Here is a 26,203-nt window from a genome sequence, read left to right as displayed (position 1 = left end):
CTCCTGTTCTGGTGCTGGTTGCCTGGGAGAAGAAGCCAACCCCTTCCTGGCTACAACCACCCTTCAGGTAGTTGCAGAGGGCAATGAGGTCACCCCTGAGCCTCCTCTTCTCCAGGTTAAACAATCCCAGCTCCCTCAGCCTCTCCTCATAGGCCTTGTTGCCCTTCTCTGGACACGCTCAAGTGTTTCGATGTCCTTCTTAAACTGAGGGGCCCAGAACTGGACACAGTACTCAAGGTGCGGCCTAACCAGAGCAGAGTACAGGGGCACTATGACCTCCCTGCTCCTGCTGGCCACACTATTCCTGATGCAGGCCAGGATGCCATTGGCCGTCCTGGCCACCTGGGCACACTGCTGGCTCATATTCAGGTGGCTGTCGATCAGCACACCCAGGTCCCTCTCTGTTTGGGAGCTCTCCAGCCACTCCGACCCCAATGAAACTGACTGTAAAAAAGATCCTACTGTGCTCCCTGTTACCATACAGACGTAAGAATCTCCACTGTATCATCTTGTGTACCATAATTAAAAACAGCATTATCACAGAAAAGCAACAATGACCTTGCTTAATCCAAACTCTCAGCAGCACACATAAAGCTCTACTTAAGAACTATGTTAGTTTTAGCAGAATGCTATCTTTGTTAGAGGGCAAACACTAATTTTCCACCCGTTTGCATGGAATTGTTACAGTCGTAAAACACAGTCCAAAGAACTCTACTCCCATATTAATTTCTAGCAGATTTCTGTTTGTGTCTAATTACTTTTGTGATGTTCTACTTTTAACCAGACAGTAAGATTTAGAAATCAATATCTGCCCAGAAGGGCTTACAGTTAATTGGAATGGAAGTAGTATCAACATCACTTTAAAATTCTCATGTAAAAGGGCAGCATTTGCTGGAAAGCCCCACAACACCTGAACAGGCAGTTAAAAGCAACACACAACAGCTCAGAGAGGCACTGAAGTGTTTCTGACACCCCTGCCCAGATACCACACCTAGCAATGATTACACCTGTTGCTTCACATTTCTTCTCAAACACAATTCTTGACTTTGAACATGCAAGTTTACTGACACACAGTGAAGCCAAATATTCAAAACACAAGTTATGGCTCAGGGAAAATTATCTGAGTAAAGAGTTTCAGCTTTTGAAACTGAGTGCCTTTGAGATGCCCAGCAAAAGGTGAAGTGCCCAAGTGAACTTGAATAATCATTTGAAACAGTAGCACTAAAGCAGGACTGAAGTATAACCTGCACTTTACTCTTACAACCTCCATCTTCAATTAAAGCAGACATCTCAATATCCCTACCCACCCTTCCTTCTGCTCTCAAAAGATACACAGCATTTTATTACCACTACTTGTCATTTAAGTGAAAAGTGCCTATACCTCATTTAAGGCAATTCATGCTATCAAATCCTTTAATCAGCACTCAGAAATATCTCTGCATGACTTAATCAAAAACTTCATCCAGGTTAAGTTTACACAAAGGCATAAGTGCAACCTTGCTTCAGAGACACACTACAGATAATTTCATACAGGTAATTATAAATATAATTATAAATAATTCTTTAACCAATCTCACTATTCTCTGCTTAATTCTTGACAAAGCCAGAAATTTCTTTTCTCCAATTCTGTGTTTCACTGCAGTAGCAAAGGCACTAGAGCTTGCTAGAGACCAAGAAAGACAACATGATACCTGTTTCAGCCAAGTTATGCTACCTACTCTATACCAACACACACTCTCACTTTTAGATACTTCTTTTTTAAATCCCAATGAAAGAAATAGTGAAGATAGAGAAAGCATCCATTCAGATTCAGATCACTGATTTTACTTCATTTCAAACATTCTGAACTAAAGTTGAGAGATGATCCATATTGTCCCTCCATGGAAGTGGAACTCTGCTGTGACCTCATTGTACTCCACCACCACTTCAGTTGAGGTAGCACTGCTTTGACTCAGAGATGGAAAGACTCCAAATAAATAGAATATGACTAGAAGAGACAAAAAGTACTCTTGATACCACATAAAGGGGGACACCCCCACAAATGGCTCTTGAAGACTTTGTATATAAAGAAAGTGATTTAATTATGAACATACATAAGCTGCAGAGGTGCCCTGGTCCTATGAATTTAAGTCTGACAATCCAGAAGAATTAGATATGCGTATTTATTTATAATTCACCGTAAGAAGTCTTGACCTGATCATATCTAAGTAGCAAACAAATTCACAAGAGGAACTTCAAAGAATAACAGTGAACACAAAAATAGTCCACTGGCTGTTTTCAAGAGGACATAAGAAGAAAGAGCAACAAAATAACCTTGCCATACCAGATCAACTCAATTAAGTAAACTGCAATAATACTGCCACTAGCAGTGATCAATACTCCAGGTTTAAAAAGGAGGCTCTTACTATATCAGGACACATCACAGAGTGATGGAGAAAACTGACTGAGAAATAAATCTAAAGAAATTCCAAAGCAAACATACAGCAATACTTTTGGAGTCAATGAAATGCTTATCCACCCCCCATTTCCTCCCTCCTGCACTGCCAACAACCATTCTCAGAGCAAAACAGCATGGGCTGGACGTGCACAGTGATGACCTAATATTAAATACAAGTAATTTGAACTGCATCCCTGCCATAAGTGAGGGCATGAATTTGCAACTCTGATGCAAGCACCAGTTTTCCCCAAACCAAGAAGTAGTTTAAGAATATTTTTCAAAAATCTCTCTCTCTTCCCTGCCAAAACCAGGGGAAACTGCTAGGAAGTTGGAGGGACTGAAAAAATAGTGAAGACAGACAGGTCATCCTCACTGTCACCTCACCTGACATACATTACCTCAGCATTCTCCTATTTCTCTATAGCATCACCAAACAGGTCAGCTGACGAGGCATATAAGTGCATCCAGGGAATAGTTCAGTTAGAAATACAATGAGATCTTAATGTACAAAGTCAGGCTGGCCCAGCAGTGAGCCAGGTTACAAAAAAGTTATTTGCTTTTTCTCTTCTGGTTTAGATTTCTGCTCTACAGCTTCTTAACCTGGCACTGGACTCTCAGCCAAGACTCTTGAAATGCCAAATCAATCCACCATTGTAAAACATTCATATCAAATATTTCATTTAAATCAAAGCTCGAGTAGAAAGTACTTCTGTCTGAAGAGCTGAATAAAGGTCATAGAACCAAAACATAACAAAGACCAGAAAGGCATCACAAATACTGGATACAGAACTGTCTAAAACCAGGTAAACATATGTGCAGTATTAAATGCATTTAAGTGTAATAAACATTAAACTTTTATGAAAAAAGAGACTTCAATAGAAATTTAAAGAACATATTTTCTCAAAAGCTAAATAGAAGTATTTAGTTTTCACACATGAAAATATGTACCTTCTTCCTCCAGTTAAAATCCATGTTTTTAACATCTCACACCACTAAGTTAACTGGCAGGAAACACCATACTCTCAGATGCAGGCAGAACAAAACAGGGTTATTCTTTGAGAGCTCACTCAAAATTAGTGTAGAGTTTAAATTTGAGTTAAAAAAATAAAGAAAAGTTGCTATGATGTTAAGTCACAAAGGTAACATTGATGCAAGCGAGCTTCAAAACAATTAAAATCCTTGAGCTGCAACAAACAAATTGTCACTGCAAAGAACCCCAAACAAAGCACAGTGGAAATATGCTTAAAGGTATTTGTATCAAGGAAAAAAAGCAGATGACTTCCCATATACAAGTCCATTTAAATCTACTCTCAAAACACATCTCCATTTTCCTGGATCAATATACACCCATGTTACACTCTTGTTTCTTAATGCCACAGAAGTACTTTACTGAAGTGCCTGACCAACAGCTAAAAAACAATTGACCATTTATACAGTAATCAATTCTCCAATACCTGAAAAGCAAAAATCCAGAGTTTGTATCTTCCACCAGTTAGTGTATTTTCTATCCCTTTCTCTGTATGACAGTCCAAGAACAGAAGTTACAGTCCAAAAGTCAAAACGTATGAAGCTGAAGTACTATTCTGGAACATTTTTTAAAACCACACTGACCTAGAAGAAATCGTGTCTCCCCTAGAAGTGGCAAGTGTTTACAGACACACTGTTAACAGGAAATCGAATTCAAGTGCATCTTCATTTACTGCTTCATTAACTTCCATAGTAAGCAGTCCTGTACTAAAAAGGCTGAGGAGCATGTCAGCCTGAACAAGAGTACCATTAGTGTCCACAGCTGTACATAAACCAGCTCTATTCTGATATGCAAGACAGGGCACTATCATGAAGGACTTCCATGTTCTTTCAGAAGCATCTGATACTTGGGCTGTTGAGGACAACACAAGCTATGAAACTATTTTCAGTTTTGTTATTTAAGAAAAAAGTTTAAGCTTCTGCTCAGCTGTGACAAATATGAAAGTCAAGTTTTTAGGGAAGTTTGTGGTTAGGGTTTTTAAAAAACTATTCTTAGTGATCTTAAAAGAAAATATTATTCAGAAAAATCTGGAAATGGACACTCCCATGCAATATAATCTGGATAACACTGATAACTAAACAGACCTGCAGAAGCAAAGAGTAGCTATGCTATCTTTTGAGCTTACCTGAGCTACAGAATTTCTAAGTATCATAAATCCTTGCAGAAGTTAGTCATAGTACTATTAAAGGTTTCAAGGACAAAGTTTGACACAGTCAGAGCTAAAAGCATCTCAAGAAGTTGGTTTGGAAACCAGCATTTCCCCCCCCCCCCCCCCCCCCCCCAATGGAAAGCTTCAAAATTACAAATGTCAAATAACATTCAGTCATTATGTTTATTTAATTAGAGCCTTTCAAGGTAACCATATAATTTAAAGCGAGTTTAATCCCTCTACTACAAAAACAAAGTGAAAAAAGAAGGGATGACAGCAGAGTTACCCAACACTGTTTCTTTCATCTCTAACACTGATTGCTTACACAGTTTATTTAGAAAACTTCAAGACAAAGACAAATTCAGTTCCCTTCCAAATACCTTGGACAGCTGAGTCTGCTTCACATTCCTTCATATGCAGCAATAAGGACTAAAAACAGCTTGTGTACCATAACACAAACTCAGTCTGTGAAGTTCTGCTAAAAACTGTGCAGTATCACTCTCTTATCTACCGTAAGAAAAACAAGCAATGGAGACAAAGTTCCTTAAGGTCTGCAGAGATCAAACAGTAGCAGGACTTAAAGACACAGGCCACCCACAGCAAGTAAGAAATCTTCCCACACATCATTTATCACTAGATTCTACAGAATTGAAACATTAATTTTAAAAAGTCTCATCTATGCTTACTTTCATAGGCACAGGGCAACACAAAATCATGGAGCATTTGTGTAATTACATTCCATCTTTCCTGAAATTATCAGATCAAATTATGTTCTTAAGCCCTGTTACAGATGTCAACAATTATGGATCTCTAGCATGGGTCAGATGCAGAGTTAACAGTATTAGCTACCTCATACATCCCCTGGGAGCTCCACAATCTCCTGCTACTCAAAAGCCTTACCAATTTTACAAGTGACTAGAAACTTTGAAACAGATATATTAATCAAATTCTCCCAATATTGGTTTTAGGGTGTGTAGGTAATAGGTAACTTACAGACATATATTCAACCTCCCTTTTGGGTACACCAATTACAATAGTCAGAGCTCCATCACTGCAGAATCTTGGTGATGTGACAATGTATGTTTTCTTGCCTAAACATCTTATGAGTATTTTGAATTCTCCAGCTTTAGAAGGCGCCTACTAAACAGCAACCACAAAAGACAGAGATGGCTTCTCCATAATCACCACAGAGTTGCAGCAAGAAAACAGCAAAAGCACCAAGGCTAGCCTGCCCTCTCTCAGGATCATCTAAGAGGAGAAACTCAGACCTTCTCCTCTATTGGCAATGGGTGCCTGGAATGGCACTCATATTTCAAACATCTTAGTCTAAATAAAACTGAATAAAGAAGGTACTAGGATACATCTCTCACTATAGCATTGCTCAAGATGTGGTGGGTACCAGGAATAATCTTTTACTACCACTCAGGATATTTTTTTTCACTTCCAATTTAAGATGCACTAAAATTTATGCATGAAGTCAAACAAGAGGTATTTTCTTCAGTGAGATGAAAGTGGCATTTTCTAAGGAGTTAGAGATATTAAAGACATGTTACTAAAAAATGTTCTAGGGAAGTACAGTAAGAGTTGGATTTGTTTATTTTACAGAGCACAAAAGGCAAAAAAACACCCATACACCAGGCCTTACTCCTACAAAGTATCACAGAAAATACAAAACAGAGGCAGAAAAGGGGAAAGTTACCATTGCTTAGGCATGAGGAACTGAGTGGGACAAGTGACTGAAAATTACATACAGAAACAGATCTGCATACCTGTTTCAGGAAAAATACAGTCAGGTTTCACTGAAAACAGGTAAAGACAAGTACCGCAAGTTTCAACTTTAGGACATTGAAAAGAAATCTCACTGACCACATTGCTATTAAGTACATTTTATTTGCCAGTTCAAATAAGGCAAAACTATGGTATTTTTAACGGAAAACTGTGAATAGTTGCTACTAACAGTTCACCTCTTGTTGCGTAATTTCATGATCTGATACAGGTTAGTTCCTGTGGCTTTCAGAGAAACAGCTGTAACTGAACAGTGCTAGCTCTCAAAAACTTAATTTTGTCTACATGAGAGCTTCCATCGCAGTTGGCAGGAAGATTTCTACAGGAACAGATGTAACAAAGAAGGCAGGGAGTTTGTCTCAGCCACTGCTTCAGTGGGATTTCAGCAATCATCAGTAAAAACCAGCCTGTAGCAAGAAACCAGCAATCACTCAACAAACACCCATTTACAGCAGACTCTACATGGCACTTTCCTTAGATATTCAGTGCACAAATGCGAGGGGAAATGGACTGATACCCCTCCGGCTCTCTCACTGCTCTCTCACAGCTCTCACTAGACTTCTTCTGCAGCTTCCAGTAGTAGCACTCCTGCCTTCAGTGCTCCAGGTCACCACTAAACCAGCATCAACTACACGAAAGCTACATAAAGTTAGCCCGTCTATGGGGAGACTATAAACAAAACACACATACAACAAAACTTGTATTTTCCCACACCCAAAACATTTCTGGGGTACAGCACTGGCATGTTTAGCAAACTGGGAAATTACAACTCTCTGCTGCAGCAAGTACAGGAGTCAACAGAATTTTTACATCCCTCTGATCAGTAAAAGTAAGCCCAGACTATGAACAAAGTGTAAAAATCATTCATTGAAGATTATGTTTTTCATTCATTTAACAGAAGGGAAGCATTCTTGAGAAAACCCAGGGAGTTTCCCATTCCATCCTGATCTGCATCTCCCAATTCTCCTCCCAGACTTTAATGAGGTCTAGAATAACTGAAGTCTGCAACAAGACTACAGGTAAACTCAGTTTGAGTTGTGGAATGACTTATTCAGTGGGTATTTCTGGTGAGGGAAGATCAGATACCTAAATCCTTTTTATTTGCTAGCATTGTAACTCACACTGTTCCTCATTATCCAGCCTGCCCTGAAATTTCTGCAGCTTCATAATTCCAAAATAGTCATGTTAGCACTCCTGCAGCTTGTTCACCAAGCCAGTATCAACAAACCAAACAACATATATGTGGTTGTGATTAGAGGTAATTCTAAAACCCTACATAACTGGAACCAGTGATTTGGCATTTTTATCAGTTAATTCTCAACACAAGTCTGGTAGACTCTGAAGGTTTGCTGGAGGGCAGGGTGTTGTTCTAAACTTTGTACAAAACGTAGAACTGAAAAAATCCTTCCTAATGCAATGCCTCAATTTTAAAGGAATGATGGAAAGGCCTGAAGCTCATGTGTTTGAATGCATTCCTGAAAATGTCCAGGAAGAAAGATCTCACATGTTTCACTATGTTATCTTATGAAACTGCTGTGATTCAGAAACCATTTGTGAGTAATTTCTAATTTTCAGAACGAGAGTGATTGTAACTTCTGTCTTACTCAGTTTTGAATAAAAGCCATAAACTAACATTTTTTAAAAAGAGATTGTAGAGCTTTGAAAAAACAAAACAAAAGCCACAGCATAAAAATTTATGTCCTGGTTATTTTTTTACTGAAAAATAATAATTAAAAAAAAAATGCCCATGTAGTTACCTTGATAGGAGCTGTTGAGAACTTGACTTTTCGGCCTGGCTCAGGATCTTCCTCTTCAGAAAGCCCAGGAAACTCCTCATATTCACTGTCATACATATACTCCTCCTCTCCTTCCAAAATTTCTTTGCCTTCAGGCCCTTGGTTTTCTGCCTCTGTATTCCTATCATCATCAAAAGCTGCGTTCTCTATTCCAAAAGCACTTAGGTTCTCGCTCTGCTTTTCCACCACTTGCTCCTCTTCTTCAGTATCCCCTTCCTGCTCCAGAACACCCTGAATTCGTGTAACTGGACCATCTCCCACAGACATCCCATCTGTTTCTTCCTCTGGATTGGCCTTGCTGCCTTCCGTAAACTCTTCTACCACTTCCAAGGAATAGTAGCTCCTCTTTCCTTCCTGTACGTGACATCTGAGCAGCTGATCCTCTTGAACAATGTGATCTTTCTCCAAACCTTCTTTTTCATGCCCTGAGGTTTCATCTTGTGCAACCAGCTCTGTACGAGTCTCCTCTGCAGGAGAAACCCGCGAGAGGACACTATCTGATTGCTGAGCCTCCTCACCAGGCATACTGCCCATATTCCACAAGCTTCCCTCAAGTCGTTCTCTTTTGTCTTTTCCAAGCGCCTCACTCATCTCATCTCTGAGGATCACAGGCTCTTTGGTGGACACAGCCTTCTTTGGACATCCTTCAGCAAGAGCAAATGAATCCAAACTGTGGTGGCCTCTCAAAGGGTCCTGGTTCTGAGGACCATGATTCTTGGAAATTTCTTTGGATTCTTCAGTATCACTGTCACCCAGAAAACTTTCTAGCCTCCTGGAAATGGGCCCTGCATTCAGGAAGGAGGATTTGGAACCACTACTGGTATGCTGCTGCTTCAACTCATTACTTGGATTCTCATCTTTCTCCAGAGCAACTGGAAGACTTGCTTCTGTACTAAAACTAATGTGGTCAACCACACTGTTGCAATCAGAAGCTGAACTCCGTCTCCTCTTATCCTCACTTCTTTCACATTTGCTGGGGGAGTATCTGTCCACTGAACTCCGTTGTTTTATATTTCTCTCAAACAGCTTCCTGGTTTCTGAAAATTTTTCTGCCAGGGCAACTTTGTCCAAGTCTGCTTCATCGTTGCTACGGATGACCTTGTCGGTAGCAGAAAGCACAGACAATGAATCCACAGGACTGCCACAGGGGCTTGTACTTGTATTAAGAAAATTATTCTTTTGGACAATGAGGAAAGATGGACTACCTGGAGAAGATCCATACTCAGCTGATGTGGCCCGGCTGATTAATTTGGTCTCAGCAGGTGGACTGCTTTCACAAGGGGGTGTGGAAGAAGAACCTCCCATTTGCAGAAACATATTTTTGATCTTATGTACTCTATTGCCGTAAGTGGCAGCTCTGCCTCGACTGTGTGGGTCACTTCCCCCTCCATTGGAAGAGGTGCTCAGTTTCTGATGCAAGCCGGTTTTGTTGGAAGGATTTTCAGGATTGTTTACACCATCAAAAGAGCATTTGATAGCATGGAAATCTGATTTATAGGCATTTCGGTGCGGAGAAGCACTTCTTAAAGTCCTTTCCCCTTTGCCTTCGGTTTTCATCATTGTCAGCATGCAAGCGCCCTCGACTCCTGAAGAATGGGAAGGACGGATCCGAGGCACAAAGCTTTCACCCTTCAACAACACAGCAAAGCAGATGCCACAGAAGATCCGAAAAGCAGCCTTTCACTCAGCCAGCCTCCCCGCTCACACTGCAATGGAGCCCAGGGATACGTGGAAAGAAAGAAATCACAGCACGTAAATGGCCACATCGGGTATTATCCCCAGCGCGGATCGCGATATCCGTAGAGCCATCTGCAGAGAGACAGAGTTTTCGTTAACTCGGGGCCTCGTCGACGTGTGTCACGAATCCGAAACTCAGAGTGGGAAACGCCGCCCGACAGCTCCCCGCTGGATAAAGGCCATTGTGTCTGCCGGGACGCGCGGCCCCAGCTGCTCCCCGCGGCCCGCCTGGACACTGACCTGGCGGCTCCCGCGAGGGATGCGGCGGCAGGCGCCCCCCTACGCCGCTCCCGGCTGCCCGCCCCTCCCGCCAACGGCTGTCCCGAGCCGGGCCGGGCGGCGGGGGGAAGGGGCAGAGCCTAGCCCTTCCTGCCGCCCGAGGGAGGCTGGGCAAAGGCCGGACCCCGCCGCACGCACAGCGGCTCGGCGTGGCGGAGGGGCCAACCGCCCCCGCACTGCCCGGAAGGGCGAAGCCACAAGTTTGGACCCCAAGTTGGGGGTTCCATGTGGCAGCTCATCTGCGGCGCTGGGCCTATGGGGCCCGCAGCGGAGTCGCCCCAGCACCTAGTCCCAAACTTTCCACGCCAGCCTACCTGGGGGGCGGGGGTCTCGCCGGCTCCTTTTCTCCTCAGCGCTCCCGGCCGCCCAGCGGCCGCGCACACCACGCCATCATTATCCGCCACCAGCCGCCCTCCCTCCCTCCTTCCTTCCTTCGCTCCTTCCCTCTTTCCCTCCCTCCCACCTTCCCTGCCCCGCCGCCGCCCCGCGCTCCTCACTCCACCTTCCTCCCGCCTCCGCGGCGGCGCTCGGGCTGCTCGGCGCCTTCCCTCGCGCTGTGTTTCGGGCCCGCCCGCGCGTGCTCCCTCGCTCGCACACAAAGAGAAGGAGCGGCGGGCGCGCCCTTGTTCTTCTCAGCATGAGGGAAGAGAGGGGCTGGGGGCGCGGCGGGCGCGCCCGGCCTGAGGGAAGCGCCTCCCGGGATATACCACGCCATAGCGGGACATGGGTTTCGGGTGATACCATGTCGGGGAGGCGAGCGGGCTTGGGGCCGCCCGCCGTTGTCCGCATCCCCCTGGTGGCCGTGAGCCCTGGGCAGCGCAGCGTCGGCGAGTGGGGGGTCACTTACGGGCACCACCACCGGGGACACTGCCCTGGCTATGACTGGAGATGATGCAGAGCCGCAGATCCTTCAGCAAATGTGATAGCCGAAGTGCCAGCGCTGGGAAGCCGCGCGCTATTTTCAAAGCCTGAGCGGCTAGCGGGGCGGGTGAAGCGGCAGTCCCGGCTTCATCCCGGAGCAGCGTGGTTCCTGGGTGGAGGGAAAGTCGCGGCAGCTGCCACGACAGAGGCTCTAAGAGCCGGAAGTAGCAGCAGTGCCAAACATTGCCTTTTTGCCTTCTTCCTTGAAAAAAATCGTATTGTTTTTAACCTCTTTCGAAGAGGTGTCAGACCCAAGCGGGGGTACACAGCAGAGGCAGCTCCTGGCCTCTATGCGGGGCTGCGGCTGCCTGTGCAGACCTCCTGCCCCTTTCGTCAGCACGGGAGACAAGCGGAGCAGTTTCCTACGCTCCGCGAGCAAGTCCATGGATACTTCTACATGCCTGCGCAGGTCGATCTGGCGAGCCTGCCGTATTTCCTCACCCGCTCCCCGGGATGGAAGGCTCTGCAGCTCCCCAATACTGAGGGAATGATGCCCGTCGCCGGTAGCCTTAGGCAGTAATAACTGCAGTTTTGCAAGAAGTATTGCATATATCCAGTTTTCTGGTTTGTTAGCCCAAATAAAAGTACTGGCTTCAACCTATTCATCAGTTAAAGACAGAATTTGGATTACTTTCTAGCATGGTTATGTCCACAGAGCATATATAAAAATCACACAAAATAATTAGGAGAGCACTGCAGAGCATTGGTAGTTACCAATTATTTGGCAACAGTTGTTACCAAATTGTGCAACAATTATTAAGAAGTCTAAATACTTCAGAAAGAATCATATCACTGGCTTATAACTCAAATCAATGTTGACATCTATATATTATCCCAATTGACTTGGGCTTAACTGGGAATCACAATGCTCAGAGTATTTCACAACTTGAACAAAAAATCTATGATGTAGTTTAAAATTAGCCTCATGATATTGCAATAAAAAATAAATCTCATTGTTACATTTTTCTAAGACAAAACAGGAACAAAATTCTTGAGACTTTCTTATGTGTTTTCGGACATCGCAGGGACAATGGCACTGAAGCACTGCCCACACCACTGGCAGTCTTAGATACACTTGGAAATGACATTTTTAATAGAATTTTAATACCCATAGTTTCAGAACAACAAATGTTGCTTGTTTTGAAAACACATAAGTCTTATCTAGAACAAGTAGCAGTGATCTTTATCCCACATTCTCCTGAGATAGTCCTTCATATGGTGTCTGCAGGTTGGATTGAAATTGCAGGATTTACCATCTTTCAACAAACAGGTCTGTAAAAAAATACTAAACAAATGTTTCCTTCACAAACCAAAGGTAAATTCGTGGTGGTTCAGCTGTTTGAACACTGTGGGCAGAGGACGTTCTGCCTGGCAGTACATAGGAGATTGTTCAAAGAAAACAAAGGCAGAGCTCAGGAACCACATAATAACAAAGCCCAAAGCAGCTCTAAAGCATGCCCAGAAAACTGAGGCCTTTGTACTGGGCATTGGCTAAAAGAGGCTGGAGCAGGAAGATATGCTTTTGTTTTGATTTCTCCCATACTTCAGAAAACAGGAATTGTAATTACAGATCTCAAAAACAGATTTAATTGCATTAAAAAAAATCTTTATTTTCTTACAATTTCCTAACCAGGAAGATACGTAGGTTATTTTGGCTAGCTGTGCTGCTTGAGAGGGACAGTATTTTTGAGGCTTAATTGGTTTCTAAAGAGGAAAGACTGAATTGCATTCTAAGTGAGCTGATGAGAAAGAAATATTAGAATTGCTTACAGAAGCCATGATTAAAAGAATTCCAAAAGACCTCTGGAATTTGAGTAAGGAGTCTGGGAAAGTGACATAGTTTATGATTTCATCATAGTGAATAACTGCAATAAAACCCAAGCAGGGTGTCTTGCACATTCAGTCTGTGGTAGTTTCCTTGAAAGACGGTGCAACAATGGTGAGTAAGCGAGTAATTTGCACTAAGCAAAACTTATTGCAACAAGTTTAATAAGCAAAACTTATTTAAAACCCAGGAGTTTCAAGGGGGACCTTGTCAGCACAAAATCTTGGGGATAAAAGGAATCAGTGTTGCAGTTTAAATATATGAACCCCTGGATCTAATAGACACAGACAAAGAAGAAAGTATTTCCAAGACAAAAATAAAATTGAGGGCACTTCTGCAAACCCAGTTGTTCAAATTGACACTGAGTTAGAGTTTATCATATATGCAAAAGAGGAATCCATTTTAGTGGTCACCAGAGAGTGATTAAGCATATTCTGCATGGAACAATATTGATGTGACTACTGTTGTCTTGGCTTAACTTTTCAAAATCCCTTTCCTATTGCACACACATGCCTGTGCTTATGGTTTAGAGGCAACACTGACAGAGGAACAACAGAAGTTCCCATCAAAAGAATATCTAAACCAGAAGTGAGCAAGGAAAAAGACACTTAAGAGATCTGGATGAGAGGAATATTCTATTATTGGTGTAAAATTCTGTGAGGAAGAATTCTGTAAATAGATGCGTTTAGATAACCTTATTTCTCAAATGGTTTATATTCTTTCAGCGTGTAGGGACAGCCATCCTTTTAGACTTCAGTTGAACGATTAATGTAGCAAAAAATGGGGCATGTTGTTAGTGGTCTGGGTTAATATTTATTGATACTGGTGGGTTCAATTGCTGCTGTTCATTTAAGGTGAGCATAAGAAACCATTAAGTATACGTTGTACACCAAACAAATTTGAACCTGGTATCATCATACTTTAACTCAAAAATTTTTGCTCAAGCCATTCTGAATGGTGTTGGATGGTAAGTTAAGTGTCCCTTTCTTTCCATTGGTACTTTCCTGATCCCTACAACTGGTGGTGCAGAACACAGTGGAGGTGTAAGTGCTTCCCAGGGTAAGGAGAGCTCAACAGCCAGTGTAACAGTTAAACATTCTTAAAGTTGCTGATCAGCTGAGCTGAAGAAGCCTGCATGAGACAAAATCACATCTCCTTGTGGAATAAGAACATAATGATATCCTAGAAGAAAGTGACAAGCAAAAGCTGGATTATGACTAATGCGGGAGTTACAGTATATAATGGTAAACTAGGGCAGGTTTCAGAATGGGATTCTCCTAACAGCTTGCATTTTGTTAGAACATTGCAGTTGCAGATCAGGACATTAAAGACTACAGCGCTGTGCATGAAGAACTGTTCTAAAGACAGGAGCTAATTAAATTTGACTCAGTTCCAATCAAATTGTGATGGATAATGTGGTGATTACTGTACCGCATGCCAGTAGCACCACGAAGGAAGCCTGGGACATCATTATATCTCTCTTTGCCATTGTATATGGTGATATATATGTTCAGTATTTATTTTAATGTCTAAAATTTGAGCAACAGTGTTTTGGGTAAGTTGGTGCCTGATCCAGGTTTTGTTTCTCTTCCAAATGCTCTCCAGAACATTCAAAAAGCAGTTGGTAAAAATTAGTAGTTCAAGTTGAAATAGTTAGCAACAATTCTGCAGAGGTATTTTTGGTTTATTCTGCTGTTGCCATCTCTGAGCCTCCTGTAGTCTCCCATTTCATGGTCAGCTGAGCCAAGTAATAAAGAAAAAAGCCCTTTGAATAGAGTTTTGCTTACTGGAGAAGGATGTATTTTGTAGGCCTATTATGAAATCTGTATCCACTAAGTAGCACTACTATTAGTACAAACCTTAAAATATATATTTTTTTTAGTGCAAGTAAATAAAACAACTATATTGTTGAAGCAAACTTCAGTTAGAAAACTCTGATACTGAGTAGTGCTATTAATAAGGCCTCAGACATGCTCATATCCTCAGTTTGTCTGGTTCTCTGCAGTTACAGTAATACTTATGGCCACAGCAAACTTTAAATGTGGGCTGTGAAATGGAATTTTAGAAACAGAAGCATCTACAGCAAAGAAGAGATGCCCTCTCTTGTTCCCAAACATGTCTGTCATGCAAAGATCAGGGGAGGGCCCACTATGGCAAATAATGCATCAGCATCCATCTTGATGGATTAACTTTAATAAATAAGTATTTCCTTTGCTGCTTGTTCACTAAGAGATAGGTCCTACTAGATCTATCACTTCCTTCCAAAGACCACCCAGGATGCTATTTCCCAGAAATGCTGTGAATTAGTACCCTGACCACATATTCTGGCCTCAGAACCACAAATGTTAAATGAAGTTGGTGAAACATCACTAAAACCTACATTAAGTGCAGCTGGCCTGCCAGCACACATCTTTACAGACTAAGAAGGGCTCCTTACATAGAATCATAGAATCCATATGTTGGTTGTGGGGTCTCCTTCTCTGGAGACTTCAAAACCTGCCTGGATGCATTCCTATGTAGACTACCCTGCTTTTGGCAGGGGTATTGGACTCGATCTCTGGAGGTCCCTTCCAACCTCTATCATTCTGTGATTCTGTGAAAAGACCTTTGAGATCATCAAGTCCAACCATTAACCTAGCACAGCCAAGTCCACCAATAAACACATTACTTACACATCTTCTAATAACCTTCAGTAATGATATTATATCTCCTAGACATGTTGGAGATAACATTAGAAGATGTTATCTTATGTCTTGAGAAATGTCTCTTATGGTGACATCTCTTGTGTCTCCAGAATCTCCTGGGCCTCAAGGTAAAATATTGGCAGTTGTCCTTCAAAGCTGCATCAAAAGACAAAAAAGTCTTTATTACCAGGAAGGCTGAATAGAAGACACTTGAAACATTTGTCAGTTCAGCAGCACCATTCCTGAAGTGTCCAAATCATCAAAGCCACTTGACACATTGGTAAATTTATGAAAGAAAAAGAACAGGAGAGGAAAGAAATAACCACGTTGTAGAATTGTGCGGAAAGGCAGTTGAAGACCATGCTTGGATTTCTCTAGCACAGTAAGCAGATGTTGCCATGACAGAGAGGCGGGAAATCATAATAAGGACATCACACCAAAAGCTGTTGGAACAGAAAACTCCGTCATTGCATTTTTCAGCCTCATAACTCGGGTACTGTTGACATAGCTTTGTACAATTTACAGGATTTTAGGAACTAAAGCTTGTGACTTTTGTTGATTTTACTGATTTTCAGTGCAAGAAAACTTACACCGTCATACTGTCTCTGTGTGCTTCTGAGTGTCTCCTACTCTGCAAGCACATTTGAAAACTGGCCAACTGGTTTGACCAGATTTGACACAGGCTGAGAGTTTTCAACAATAACTGTGTTCCTACCAGTTTTGTAAAAAATAGGCAGCTGGAGAGAGTGAGGAAAAGGAAAGACCTTGCAAGATCAGTCAAGGGAACGGTTACAGCAAGACATCACCCCTTATAAGCCACTAGATAACTCCGTACAACCCTGATGAAACCTGATTAATGTATTAGTCACAGGAAAAGCCTTATTTTGAGGTTGCTTTTTTAAAAAAAAATAGAGTCAGTCAACCAAGAGACACATGTTGGGAGGGTAATTAGTTTCTTTAATTCTGTAGCTCACAGCACAATTTCTTATTATGATGTGCTAGTTTCTGTCTGACCAAGCAGGCTTATACAAACCCCAAAGTGTTTCTATATAGAAAAAGTGCAATCTCAGATCTGAATGATAATCAGGAATGCTATGAAAATCTTGTGAAATAAATCCTGTTGACATGTGACTCTGATTACATTAAAAAAAAAGAATAATTTTATACATCTATGTTATTTCATTATCTAAAACACAATACAATGTCTGTATCACAGTTACACCTACTATGTATACAGAACACATGAATGCATTTCTGAGTTATGAGACAATTAAGTCCTTATAAGGCATCTTAATTTTAATATTCAGATTCCCTGGTCTTTTAAAAAATATGTAGCTGCACATAAGCAAGCAGACAAGTATACAGACACTAGAGTTTAGATTACAAAATAAAACTAAACCAATACTGTTTCAAAGCAAACCAGAAGCATTATAACTGAATATCTTTTATATCAGACTAATGGTCATGTTATGCAAAACAGAAAGGAGAAGCATGATCTTGCACATAAATGAGCTATTTCCTTCAATTATAAATAATTTCCAATAAATAAGGCAGCATTTTGCCAGTTTGAGTATTGCTTGGCACCATCAAGGATTAGAATATATATAAAATAAACCATGTTATAAAACCAGAAAAAAACTATGAAGCAACTCAAGCTTAAAAAATTAAGTTATTTTATAAATAGGAAAGTCTGAATGATAATTGTGTCAAATAAAATGAAACCAAAAGCATGAGATAAAACAGGACATAGAATTTATGTTTATGGTATGAATTGCACAACAAAGAGAAAATCAGTTTAACTTGCTATCTACCAGGACAATTTCCATGATCATTCCTTGCAATATATTAGGAAATGTGCATTTTGCAAGCCTTATGTAGACAAAAAATAAGAATCAGTTCCCCTCTACTACATGTGTCTACAGTTATGTTGGAAATGTGAATGAAAGACATTAAAAAGGCATTTTATGCAAATACTAAATTCACATCAACACTTTCAGATCAATTATAGATAAGATCTTTCAGATCGATAATTTTCCAAATTTATGAACCTGTATAATAGTTTTAATGGTGAAAATAAGTCAAATTTAGAGTTTATTTGTTTATTTTGATGCTTCCAAACCAAAGCATGCCATTTTTATTTTTGAAAATAAACTCCTCCCTTAAAAATATTTTAGAGGACAAAATAACTAAAAAGTGAAATATTGGGCTAGAGAAAATGTTTTGCATTAAGAGAAACCAGTTTTGGTGTTTTGTTGGGTTTTTTTAAGAAAAAAATGCAGTTCACTGGAACCAAACCTTTTTTGCCTTCACTTTCAATTTAGCATTTGAATCCAATAATATGTTGTCCAGATGTATCAAGAAATAGCAAACTTATGACTGCAATACTTCCTACTATAAGCCCTAAAGCAAATGGAAAAAAGAAACATGAATTTCCCAAATACAGGCAAAAAAATGATATATCAGAAACAATCACAAAGTTTTGTGCTACTCTAAGACAACTGAAAAAAAATAGTGCCTCATGAATAGAAGTCATTAAGTACAGCTGTACTGGAGAAAGACCTGCCAACCGCCTATTCAAAAATCCGACCTTTGCCTTCAAGTGTCAATTTTAGAATAGCTTTAAGAAGGTCATTAGCAACTGCTGGATTGCCACTGTTTCAGCAACTACTACTAAGGGATTCACTTTGACAGTACATTGATTCAATTAGACATTTAAGATTTGTATTAGTGCTCTCTGGCAAGATAAACAAAGAATCTGTTCATTTTTGTGGTAGGGTGAAGCTTCTAATTTCATAAGGGTTGAAACCCTCTGGCTGATTTCCTAGGCATCACAACTGGAGCTATTTCTGAATTTGGTTCCTAGGTTTTCTGACTGCAAAGCTGCCAGCTTGTTTTGCACTTTTTATTTTTGGACTAGAAAAATGAGAGGCTATTCACAGTGACTTTTTAATATGGAAAGTACCATTGACAGCTAACTACTAAACTGAGGGATCCTCAACTAAACGTGCTTTAGAAATAAACTGTTAAAAGAGATTGCTCCTGTATCATTCTTAGTGTTATTCTTACAGCAGAAGTTAATGAGGATGTACCCATATATGGGATAAAGCATTGTTCCTGTATTTCTATTTAAGTAGTAATGTAGTACTACCAGCGGCCATAAAGCAAGCTGCTGACTTCAGAGGATTCTGTTCCTGCATGTTATACCTCTGTACAGCATCATACTTTGTGTTTCCATTAACATTTAAAACAAGAAAAATGTCTTAGGAATTAATCTAAACTATGCTGAAGTAATTGAGAAAAACACCTTCTCTCTGAAATGAATGAGCTTTTGATGAGGTTAGTTAGTAGAATCCTTAACCATTCCACATACTCACTTGGTGTATCTTTGCCTCCAACCCAGCACTGAGGCAGTGGTTTACCATCACTGCGATATCACCTCTAATGCCAAGATGGCAAGTCCGCAGCCTTCCACTGGCACTTGGCAGGCAGGTCTCAAATGTCACATTATGAGAAACAAATCCAGGTGATTCTCAAGTAAGGTTATGCTGAATTATAGGAAATGAAGGAAAGCTTCACTTTCACTATAAACTTTCTCCACACTTAGGTTTAAACCTCTAATAGCAGAGTTACAGGCTGAGCCTGAAAAGTTGTACTTTAATATGGTCATAACAACTGCAGTTTAGGTTACAGAAAAGCTGATTACAGCAGCTTGAGTTAAGCATGAAAATAAAACCACAGAGCTGCTCACATGGATGTCTTATGGGGTGAGTAGATGAGTACAGCAAAACATCACAAGACGTAATAGTAATGACAATAGAATTAACAGAGTATTAGCCTTGAGGCACAATCTAGCTCTGACACGTATTGTACCTCTAGTTCTAGGTGTATATTAATGTACCAAACACCAGGGAACTGGAGAGCATAGCCTTGTGGTAAAGCCTGATGGCAAAGTAAATTATGCTAGTCTTTTATTCACATCTTTACAAAGACTGGTATCCTAATGAGACTTTGGAAGTGCCTGTTTCCATACCTAGACCTACCAGCAAAAAGCAAGTCCTTGTATGTTGCTAATATGCCCCATTTCCAGGTCACAAAACAACCTGGCATGCCTCTGGAAAGCCTGCTTTGGAAGCATTGATTTTGGCTGGGTGATTTTGGCTGTGAACCTTTCCACCAAGTCATTCCCCAGTGCTCAAGCTGACATTCCAAACTACTGAGCATTTTAAAGTAGTTTTTTAATATATTTCTTACATACATTTCTTAATATAGATAAGAGCCAAAAGATATTTCTTGCTCCATAGCTCCTAAGTTTCTTCCCAAAATTACTTCAGAGATGCAGACTAGGCAACATTCAGGTCTGCAGTAATAAAAGCTTAATAACCTGTCTACTTGTGCTTTAATTGTTTAGGAATTAGGAGTTTTTCTCTTACTATTATTTTTCAGTATTTATTTTCCCAGCCAAAAGGCTCCCCAGTACAGCTTAAAGTCAGAATTTTAAATTAATAAAACCTATGCAGGGTAATTTCTGGGTTGGTTTACTTTTAGTAATTCAATCTTTTTTTTCTTTGTTGAGAGCCTTGTACACAAGCCTTTGTACACAAAGGTCTTATTACCCAGATTTTCAGGAGAAATACAAGAATCAGTTCCATAAACATAGAAAAACCCTTGAAAAATATTCCAAAAATAGCATCTTTCAAGCATGTCTGAAAAAACACAAAAGGCATGTCATGTGTCAAAGAAGTTGAAATAAATGGCAATATGCCATGATGTACTAATAAACAAAGTTGATTTACTTATCATTCAATCTACATTAAACTTTACACATTCAAACATAACTCTACTAGAATTACACTCTGCAGGTTTGGCCTCACCATGTGGTAGTGCTCCTCTATGTGCCACAAAGACTTGGTTCACATTCCACCAACTGAGACTGTGCTGCTTATGCTTGGTGTAGGTAGTTTCCTTCACACCCATCTCAGGTAATGGGAATGTGCATGGCTCTGCCAACACTGGAACCACACTCATAGACGTTAAGGAGAATTCTGACCCTTCCTTTCTGCGGCATATGGAAAGTTAGAAAAGGTATAGGATGGGAGTGCAAGAATAGAGAAAAGTACCCTCTTTAAATTTGTTTTATAGTTATCATAGTGAAATATAAACCCTTTATTAGATGTCACTCAGTGAGGGCTACATAGCTTGTTCCTTTTTTACCTTAGCTTATTCCTAAGTAAGAAAAGCTTATAGTAGTAAGAGTTGGTACAAAGTTTCTTTTGCACTTACATAGCTGGCTTATATAAAAAGACAGAGGAATTCTTTGTTTCCTCTTTAAAATAAGCTACTACAACTCAAAGCTCCTTCAAGTCAGTGCAAAAATACCTAGTCCCCAAACGTCATTATGATGTTCAGTGAAAAAAACCTGCAATCAATCAAAACCATGGCCTTTGCTACATTTTCTGCACCTTGTAATCTTAACCCTAACTTCACATCTCTGTGGGTTGCTTCTCATGCTTCAAGTCCTAAGCTAGGAACCAGGACAAAAACAATCAGAAAACATTTCTCTCTTACTTTAGAATTAATTTAATTAGCAATACAAAATAGGGAATTTTCCATTCAGAATAAGAATATTTTTTTTATGATTAACTGTTAAGAAAAACTTTAATCAGAAAAAAAATAATTACCATCTTCCAATGGCAGTTAGTTTTATCCATCATTTTGCTACTTAGGGGAAAAAAGTTTTGGAAAATACTCTTGCAAAGGAAAGCATTTAGACTAGATTTAAAGCCAATAGGTATTTCTGGCTTGTCTTTGCTGGGTTTATGGAATAAGGAGCAGATTCATGGTTTCTGTAGTTAAGAGTGAAGAACTGTTCAGTCCTGTGTTTCATCCAGCAGGTGAAGCCATCAGTGTGGCCTCATGACATCTCATTGAAAACTATGATTCTACAGAATATACTTAAATTCCTCATATAAATTCATTATATACCACATAGTTTCACCAAAATCTGTAATTTATCCTATTCTGAAAGCTTCTTTGTCTTATGCAGTCATTTCATTAGCTTGTCTAGACCACAGGGTGAGGTCATCACCCTACCATCTGTGTCTGCAATTCAGTTCAGCTCAAAGGTTATTAGAACATCCTCAAAAATGAGGGTAAGTCAGGCCAAGTCATACTTCCCAAGCATACTACAGGTAACAGAGCTACACAAACAGGTATTATTGCTAGTATTTTGCCACAGGTTTATTTCTGAAATATTTAAAAGCCACTTCAAGTAAATATTGAAATATTTTTACCTGAATATCTGAATTTACATAAAAATCAACATATTTGAGTGGTATGGAATTATTTCATGTATATAGTACTGGTACAAGTGTAGAAAAAAGGCCTGCAATCTGAGAACCAATGTTAGAAGGAAAACCTAGATTTTTATACTTTCATTGAGTAACATCGTGTACATACCAGCCCATGATTTCAGTCAGATGATGGGGAAAGGGAATCACCATTTAGTGTGTTGTAAAGATACCAGTGTGGCTCCTCCATCTGTGGCTCCAGCGATTCATCAGATTCATCAAAGACAGACTTTGAAAACTTTTATTAGTTTGATGTCAACAGCAGCAAAACAAACATCAGTAGAGGACTTCTGTTTTCACTTACTTTCCCATGAACTGCATTTCCATGCCAGTAACAATTGTTCACATACACGTGTTGCAGAAGGTGGTAAAGAAATACATTGAGGGCTTCTTCAGCACACCTTGGAGTCCAGCATGGTGATTAACACCTTATTCTACAGAAAAACAAAAAACATAAGAAAGAAAACATTATTTCTAAATTCTTCTGTCAATATTAGAATACTTTAATTCAAGAACAACCAAGAAATATCTGTGAATATTACTCTTACTAAAAGAACAACAGCAGGGAAATTCTGGATCATTTTAAAACCAAAAAGAACAGTAGCTTTTTTGACTTTCCCATTGTTCACTATATACCACATTTTTAAAATATCACATGGAGAAATAGTGAGTAGTACTAAGTACAATATATGTTGGATTTCTTATAAAGTTCATTTTTGGAGTGAATATTTTGCAGTCATTGCAGATAGCTGTATGATCTGCTTGTTTCCAAGAAAGTCTGGGCATTATTTACTTCCATATTTTTGCCATACAACTGCCTTTATTTTGACATCCTTTATATAAATAATATTCTTGTACATTAAAAAAAAAGTCAAAAGAGAAAAACTCAGTAAGTTTGTTATTTTTCTTGCCTTTTGTATTATCCAGCTTGAAATTATTTCTATGCCTTTTAGAACAACTGATATAAAGTTGTCATTTCAAACAGAATGCTGCAGGACCAGATTATTTTCATATTTTCTGAGGAGTGGCAATACACATTGACCACCTTGTTTCTGAAACATTTTTTCCCTGGTGCATTTTTTAATTTGAATTGTGTAGACAGTTGTACATCCTTAGTTAAAGAGCAGAAAATTCCGAGATTGTACTAAGTAATCTATTAATTCCTTTTCTAACAAATCCTATTAATTCACTTTAAAATACCTTCATCTTCTTAAACTATAATAACTCCACTCTGTTCTGAGGGCCAGTATGAACTGATACCATTTTTAGGAGGCTGTGATTTTCAACTGGCAGGAAATGAATGAAACCAAGGGGAATAAAACCCCTGATTTTGTGCCAGTTCTTGGGATATCATTTCTGACAGTTGACTGTCATCCACTACTAGCAGATGTGCTATAAAAGGAGATGAAATTCATTGTTAGCATGTTGCTTGTTGGCCAAAGCCAATTACAGGATGGAGAACTCAATCTTTTTAATAAAAGAATTTGCATATGGAAATTACATGTATTTCCATATAGTGATAAATACTTTCAAACTCCTTAAAGGAGGGCTTGACTAAACTCACTTTACACTAGCACGTATTAGCACAGCTCCTTATTTCATATATGTTTGCAGCATCTTTTTACTATTGTGTTTTACTCTGATACTTTAAGTCTCACTGGTCAGATTCCAGAAAAGATAGGAAAACTAAAAACTGAATTCAGAAATTTCTGTTGTGGCTTCATAACAGGAGGGGAGTGAGGAGATGGGGAGACTGAGACAGGGGTTAGTTTAATAACATTACATTTAAACTTCTACATCTAAAAATAAACACCAATTCATATAGCAGTGTCTTTAAATATTTTACTTTAATCCTTGAAATGAATGTTTGAAAACAAATTTTATATAAATATATATATGTATGCATGTGTGTGTGCATACCTGTACACAAACACATCTTTCAAGTCAACTATATCAATGGCAATATTTTAAAATATTAAACATAGCAGCTATTAGAGCACTTTTTCTTAAATCAGACTGCAAACATTCACATAAATGCAGTATCTAGAAATACCCTTGCTTTTTATCAATCAAATACACATGAGAAATATGTCAAAACAAATTTAATTTGTTTCATATTACAAATATATACAGACAACTCCTTTGGATTGCTTCCTTCTGAAATGGTGCTACTTGATACATATTTGATTGCTATAGATGGCACAACAGAATAATTTGTATCCTTTTTTAAAACATAATATGGACTAAACTTTGAAATCTTTTTACCCATGATGTCTCACTGGCATCCATAAATTTTCCCCCCAAAATTTCCAGTCAACCAACCAAAAAAACCTCTGAAGCAACATCTTTAGATTTTTCATCAGTATGATATTGGAACAATCCAAGCATGTGACCCTCCTCCACAACTAGGTACTTAATCTCTTTAAACTCCTGCTCCATTCTTTTCTCAATTGTTGAATAATTCTTTTCTTTCTGTAATACATACAACCACGCTGAAGTGTTTTGCAGAAAAATAGGTTTACTTTGGCTGTTTTGCAAAACATTCGTATGTCTGATTTAACCAGGCAGGTGAGGCAAAGCCAGTGCCTGTGCAGTATATCCTTTGTTTCCAAACAAGTCAATGAATATTGAATTCATTGCTAAGCCTCACTGATCAGGTATCATTATCTAACTTTCCAATCAATGCCAAATCCTTGTCTCCAGCTTTGATAAATGCAGAAAGCTGCTGCAGGGGTCATTCTCTCAACCTATTGCTTTGATCATGGCCCTCCTCCGCTGGTAGTCCATTAGTAATACAGTGTCTGTTCTCTTGCCTGGTGTCCTCGATTTCCTTAAGATTACAGCCTTTCACCGGAGACTGTGATTGACTATATTGTGGTCTCCATCACATAACTGATTAATTTTCAAGGAAGCATATTTATGCTTCTCCACATGCTGTCCGAGAACTACTTGTCGGCATCCACAAAAGAAGTTATCTTGTTTTCTGAAATATCTTCTTTGAACTTAACTGTGGTGTGCTGACAGAAATCAGATAGCAGCTTCGCTACCAAGGCTGTCTTATTTTACCTTCTTTCCTTGATGTTAACTGTCTTTATATATTTGTCTGCTGGCTCATATTTTAAACCAAGGCTATACCTATATTTCCTTTCTTGGAGACCTATAAGCCCACCTGAAAGGTGTAGTGAGAATGCTGCAGGTGTCCTGCAGCAGCATGCGCTGCCTTTCAGCAATGTTTACTGACATGGGTTATAATAATGCTGCTCCTTTCAACCTTGAAGCCGGCCTGGATCTCAAAACTGTGGACTGTAGAGGAGCATGTTTGCATCAACCTGCAAAGTTGTGTGAAGACCACAAACCCCAAGGGAGGGATTATATCTATTCTCTGTTTCCTTGTCACTTTGGGGCTTTCAGGTGCCATAACAGAAAACATAAAAACAGTGGAATAGTAATACAAGCTACAGCATGATTTATTTTTAACTTTTTGTGGAGAACTGATGTTCACATAGATAAACATGTAAAGCTTACAATCTGTTTGCAAGTAATAAATGAGACTTTAGCTGCAAATTAATTTTACAAAGAATAAAAAAATTAGAAGGAAGATATTGTGACATATTTTCAACCAGAACTACATCCTAACAAAGATTTCTTTTTGTTAGTAACTCTAAGACTGGCTGTAGAGTGGTAAAAGAGGCAAGGACTAGAGATTAACCAAAAATGTTTTTCTTTCCACTGAGAAACTTTTGGATCATTTTCAGTTTTTACTTGAAACCTTCTATGTGCCTAATATATATTTTTTAAATAATAGAACTGGATTTTCCAAAGACAAGAGGTTCATTGTAAGAAAAAAAATAAATAAAACAACCAACAAAACCAAATTAAGCCAAACCAACCAAAAAAAACAAAACCAAAAACACCCACCAAAACTGAAAAACAAATATCAGAGTAGTCTGCCACTGAAGAACTGTTTCACTAGTAAATACTTGAGCAGCCTGAACAAGGATCCTGCTTTCAAAAGAAAGCTATTTTCCACTTTCAATGCATATTGCTGCTACTTTCCACTTGGCCCACTGGTGTAGACAAGAATCACAGATTCCCACTCATGCCTTGCAGCCTGGCTGGAACACTCTCCAAGTGTGGCATTGAACCCCTGGGACTTTTTCAGTAGCTTGAACATTGCAGCATTCCATTGAAATTACTGCTATTCAGTTTTTCATT

General features: G+C 39.6%; 1 protein-coding gene and 2 long non-coding RNA genes across 10 annotated transcripts in view; all 3 read right to left on the bottom strand.

Moving 5' to 3' along the window:
• The window catches only part of LOC137441289 (neurabin-2-like), a 41,551-nt gene extending 30,731 nt beyond the window's left edge, over positions 1–10,820 (bottom strand). For 5 of the 7 annotated variants that reach the window (XR_010987367.1, XR_010987368.1, XM_068138561.1 and 2 more), the window contains exons 1-2: positions 10,526–10,634; positions 8,157–10,004 (exon numbers count right to left, since the gene is read on the bottom strand). Coding sequence is in view for 5 of the 7 variants with exons in the window: in XM_068138561.1 (XP_067994662.1) it covers positions 8,157–9,764 (1,608 nt within the window). In the remaining 2 variants the exon portion in view is untranslated. Of the gene's footprint in view, positions 1–8,156; positions 10,005–10,525; positions 10,635–10,713 lie in introns of those variants that run through there. The other 2 variants (XM_068138562.1, XM_068138566.1) reach the window with 2 other exon arrangements.
• A 4,814-nt stretch (positions 10,821–15,634) lies between these two features.
• LOC137441294 (uncharacterized) overlaps positions 15,635–26,203 on the bottom strand; it is a 74,616-nt gene continuing 64,047 nt past the window's right edge. The window contains exons 4-5 of one of the 2 annotated variants that reach the window (XR_010987373.1): positions 22,293–22,422; positions 15,635–15,797 (exon numbers count right to left, since the gene is read on the bottom strand). This is a non-coding gene — a long non-coding RNA (uncharacterized lncRNA). Of the gene's footprint in view, positions 15,798–20,705; positions 22,423–26,203 lie in introns of those variants that run through there. The other variant, XR_010987372.1, reaches the window with a different exon arrangement.
• On the bottom strand, positions 16,578–20,689 carry LOC137441295 (uncharacterized). The gene is made up of 2 exons (XR_010987374.1): positions 20,513–20,689; positions 16,578–19,186 (listed from the first exon to the last, which is right to left on the bottom strand). It is a non-coding gene; the product is annotated as an uncharacterized lncRNA (long non-coding RNA).

The sequence above is a fragment of the Melanerpes formicivorus genome, unplaced genomic scaffold (assembly GCF_026170545.1).
Source record: "Melanerpes formicivorus ecotype bairdi unplaced genomic scaffold, bMelFor1.0.p_v2 SCAF_5, whole genome shotgun sequence".
NCBI classification, from domain to species: Eukaryota; Metazoa; Chordata; class Aves; order Piciformes; family Picidae; genus Melanerpes; species Melanerpes formicivorus.
Note: the sequence above shows the minus strand (reverse complement) of the source record. Positions and strands in the feature narration are given on the sequence as shown.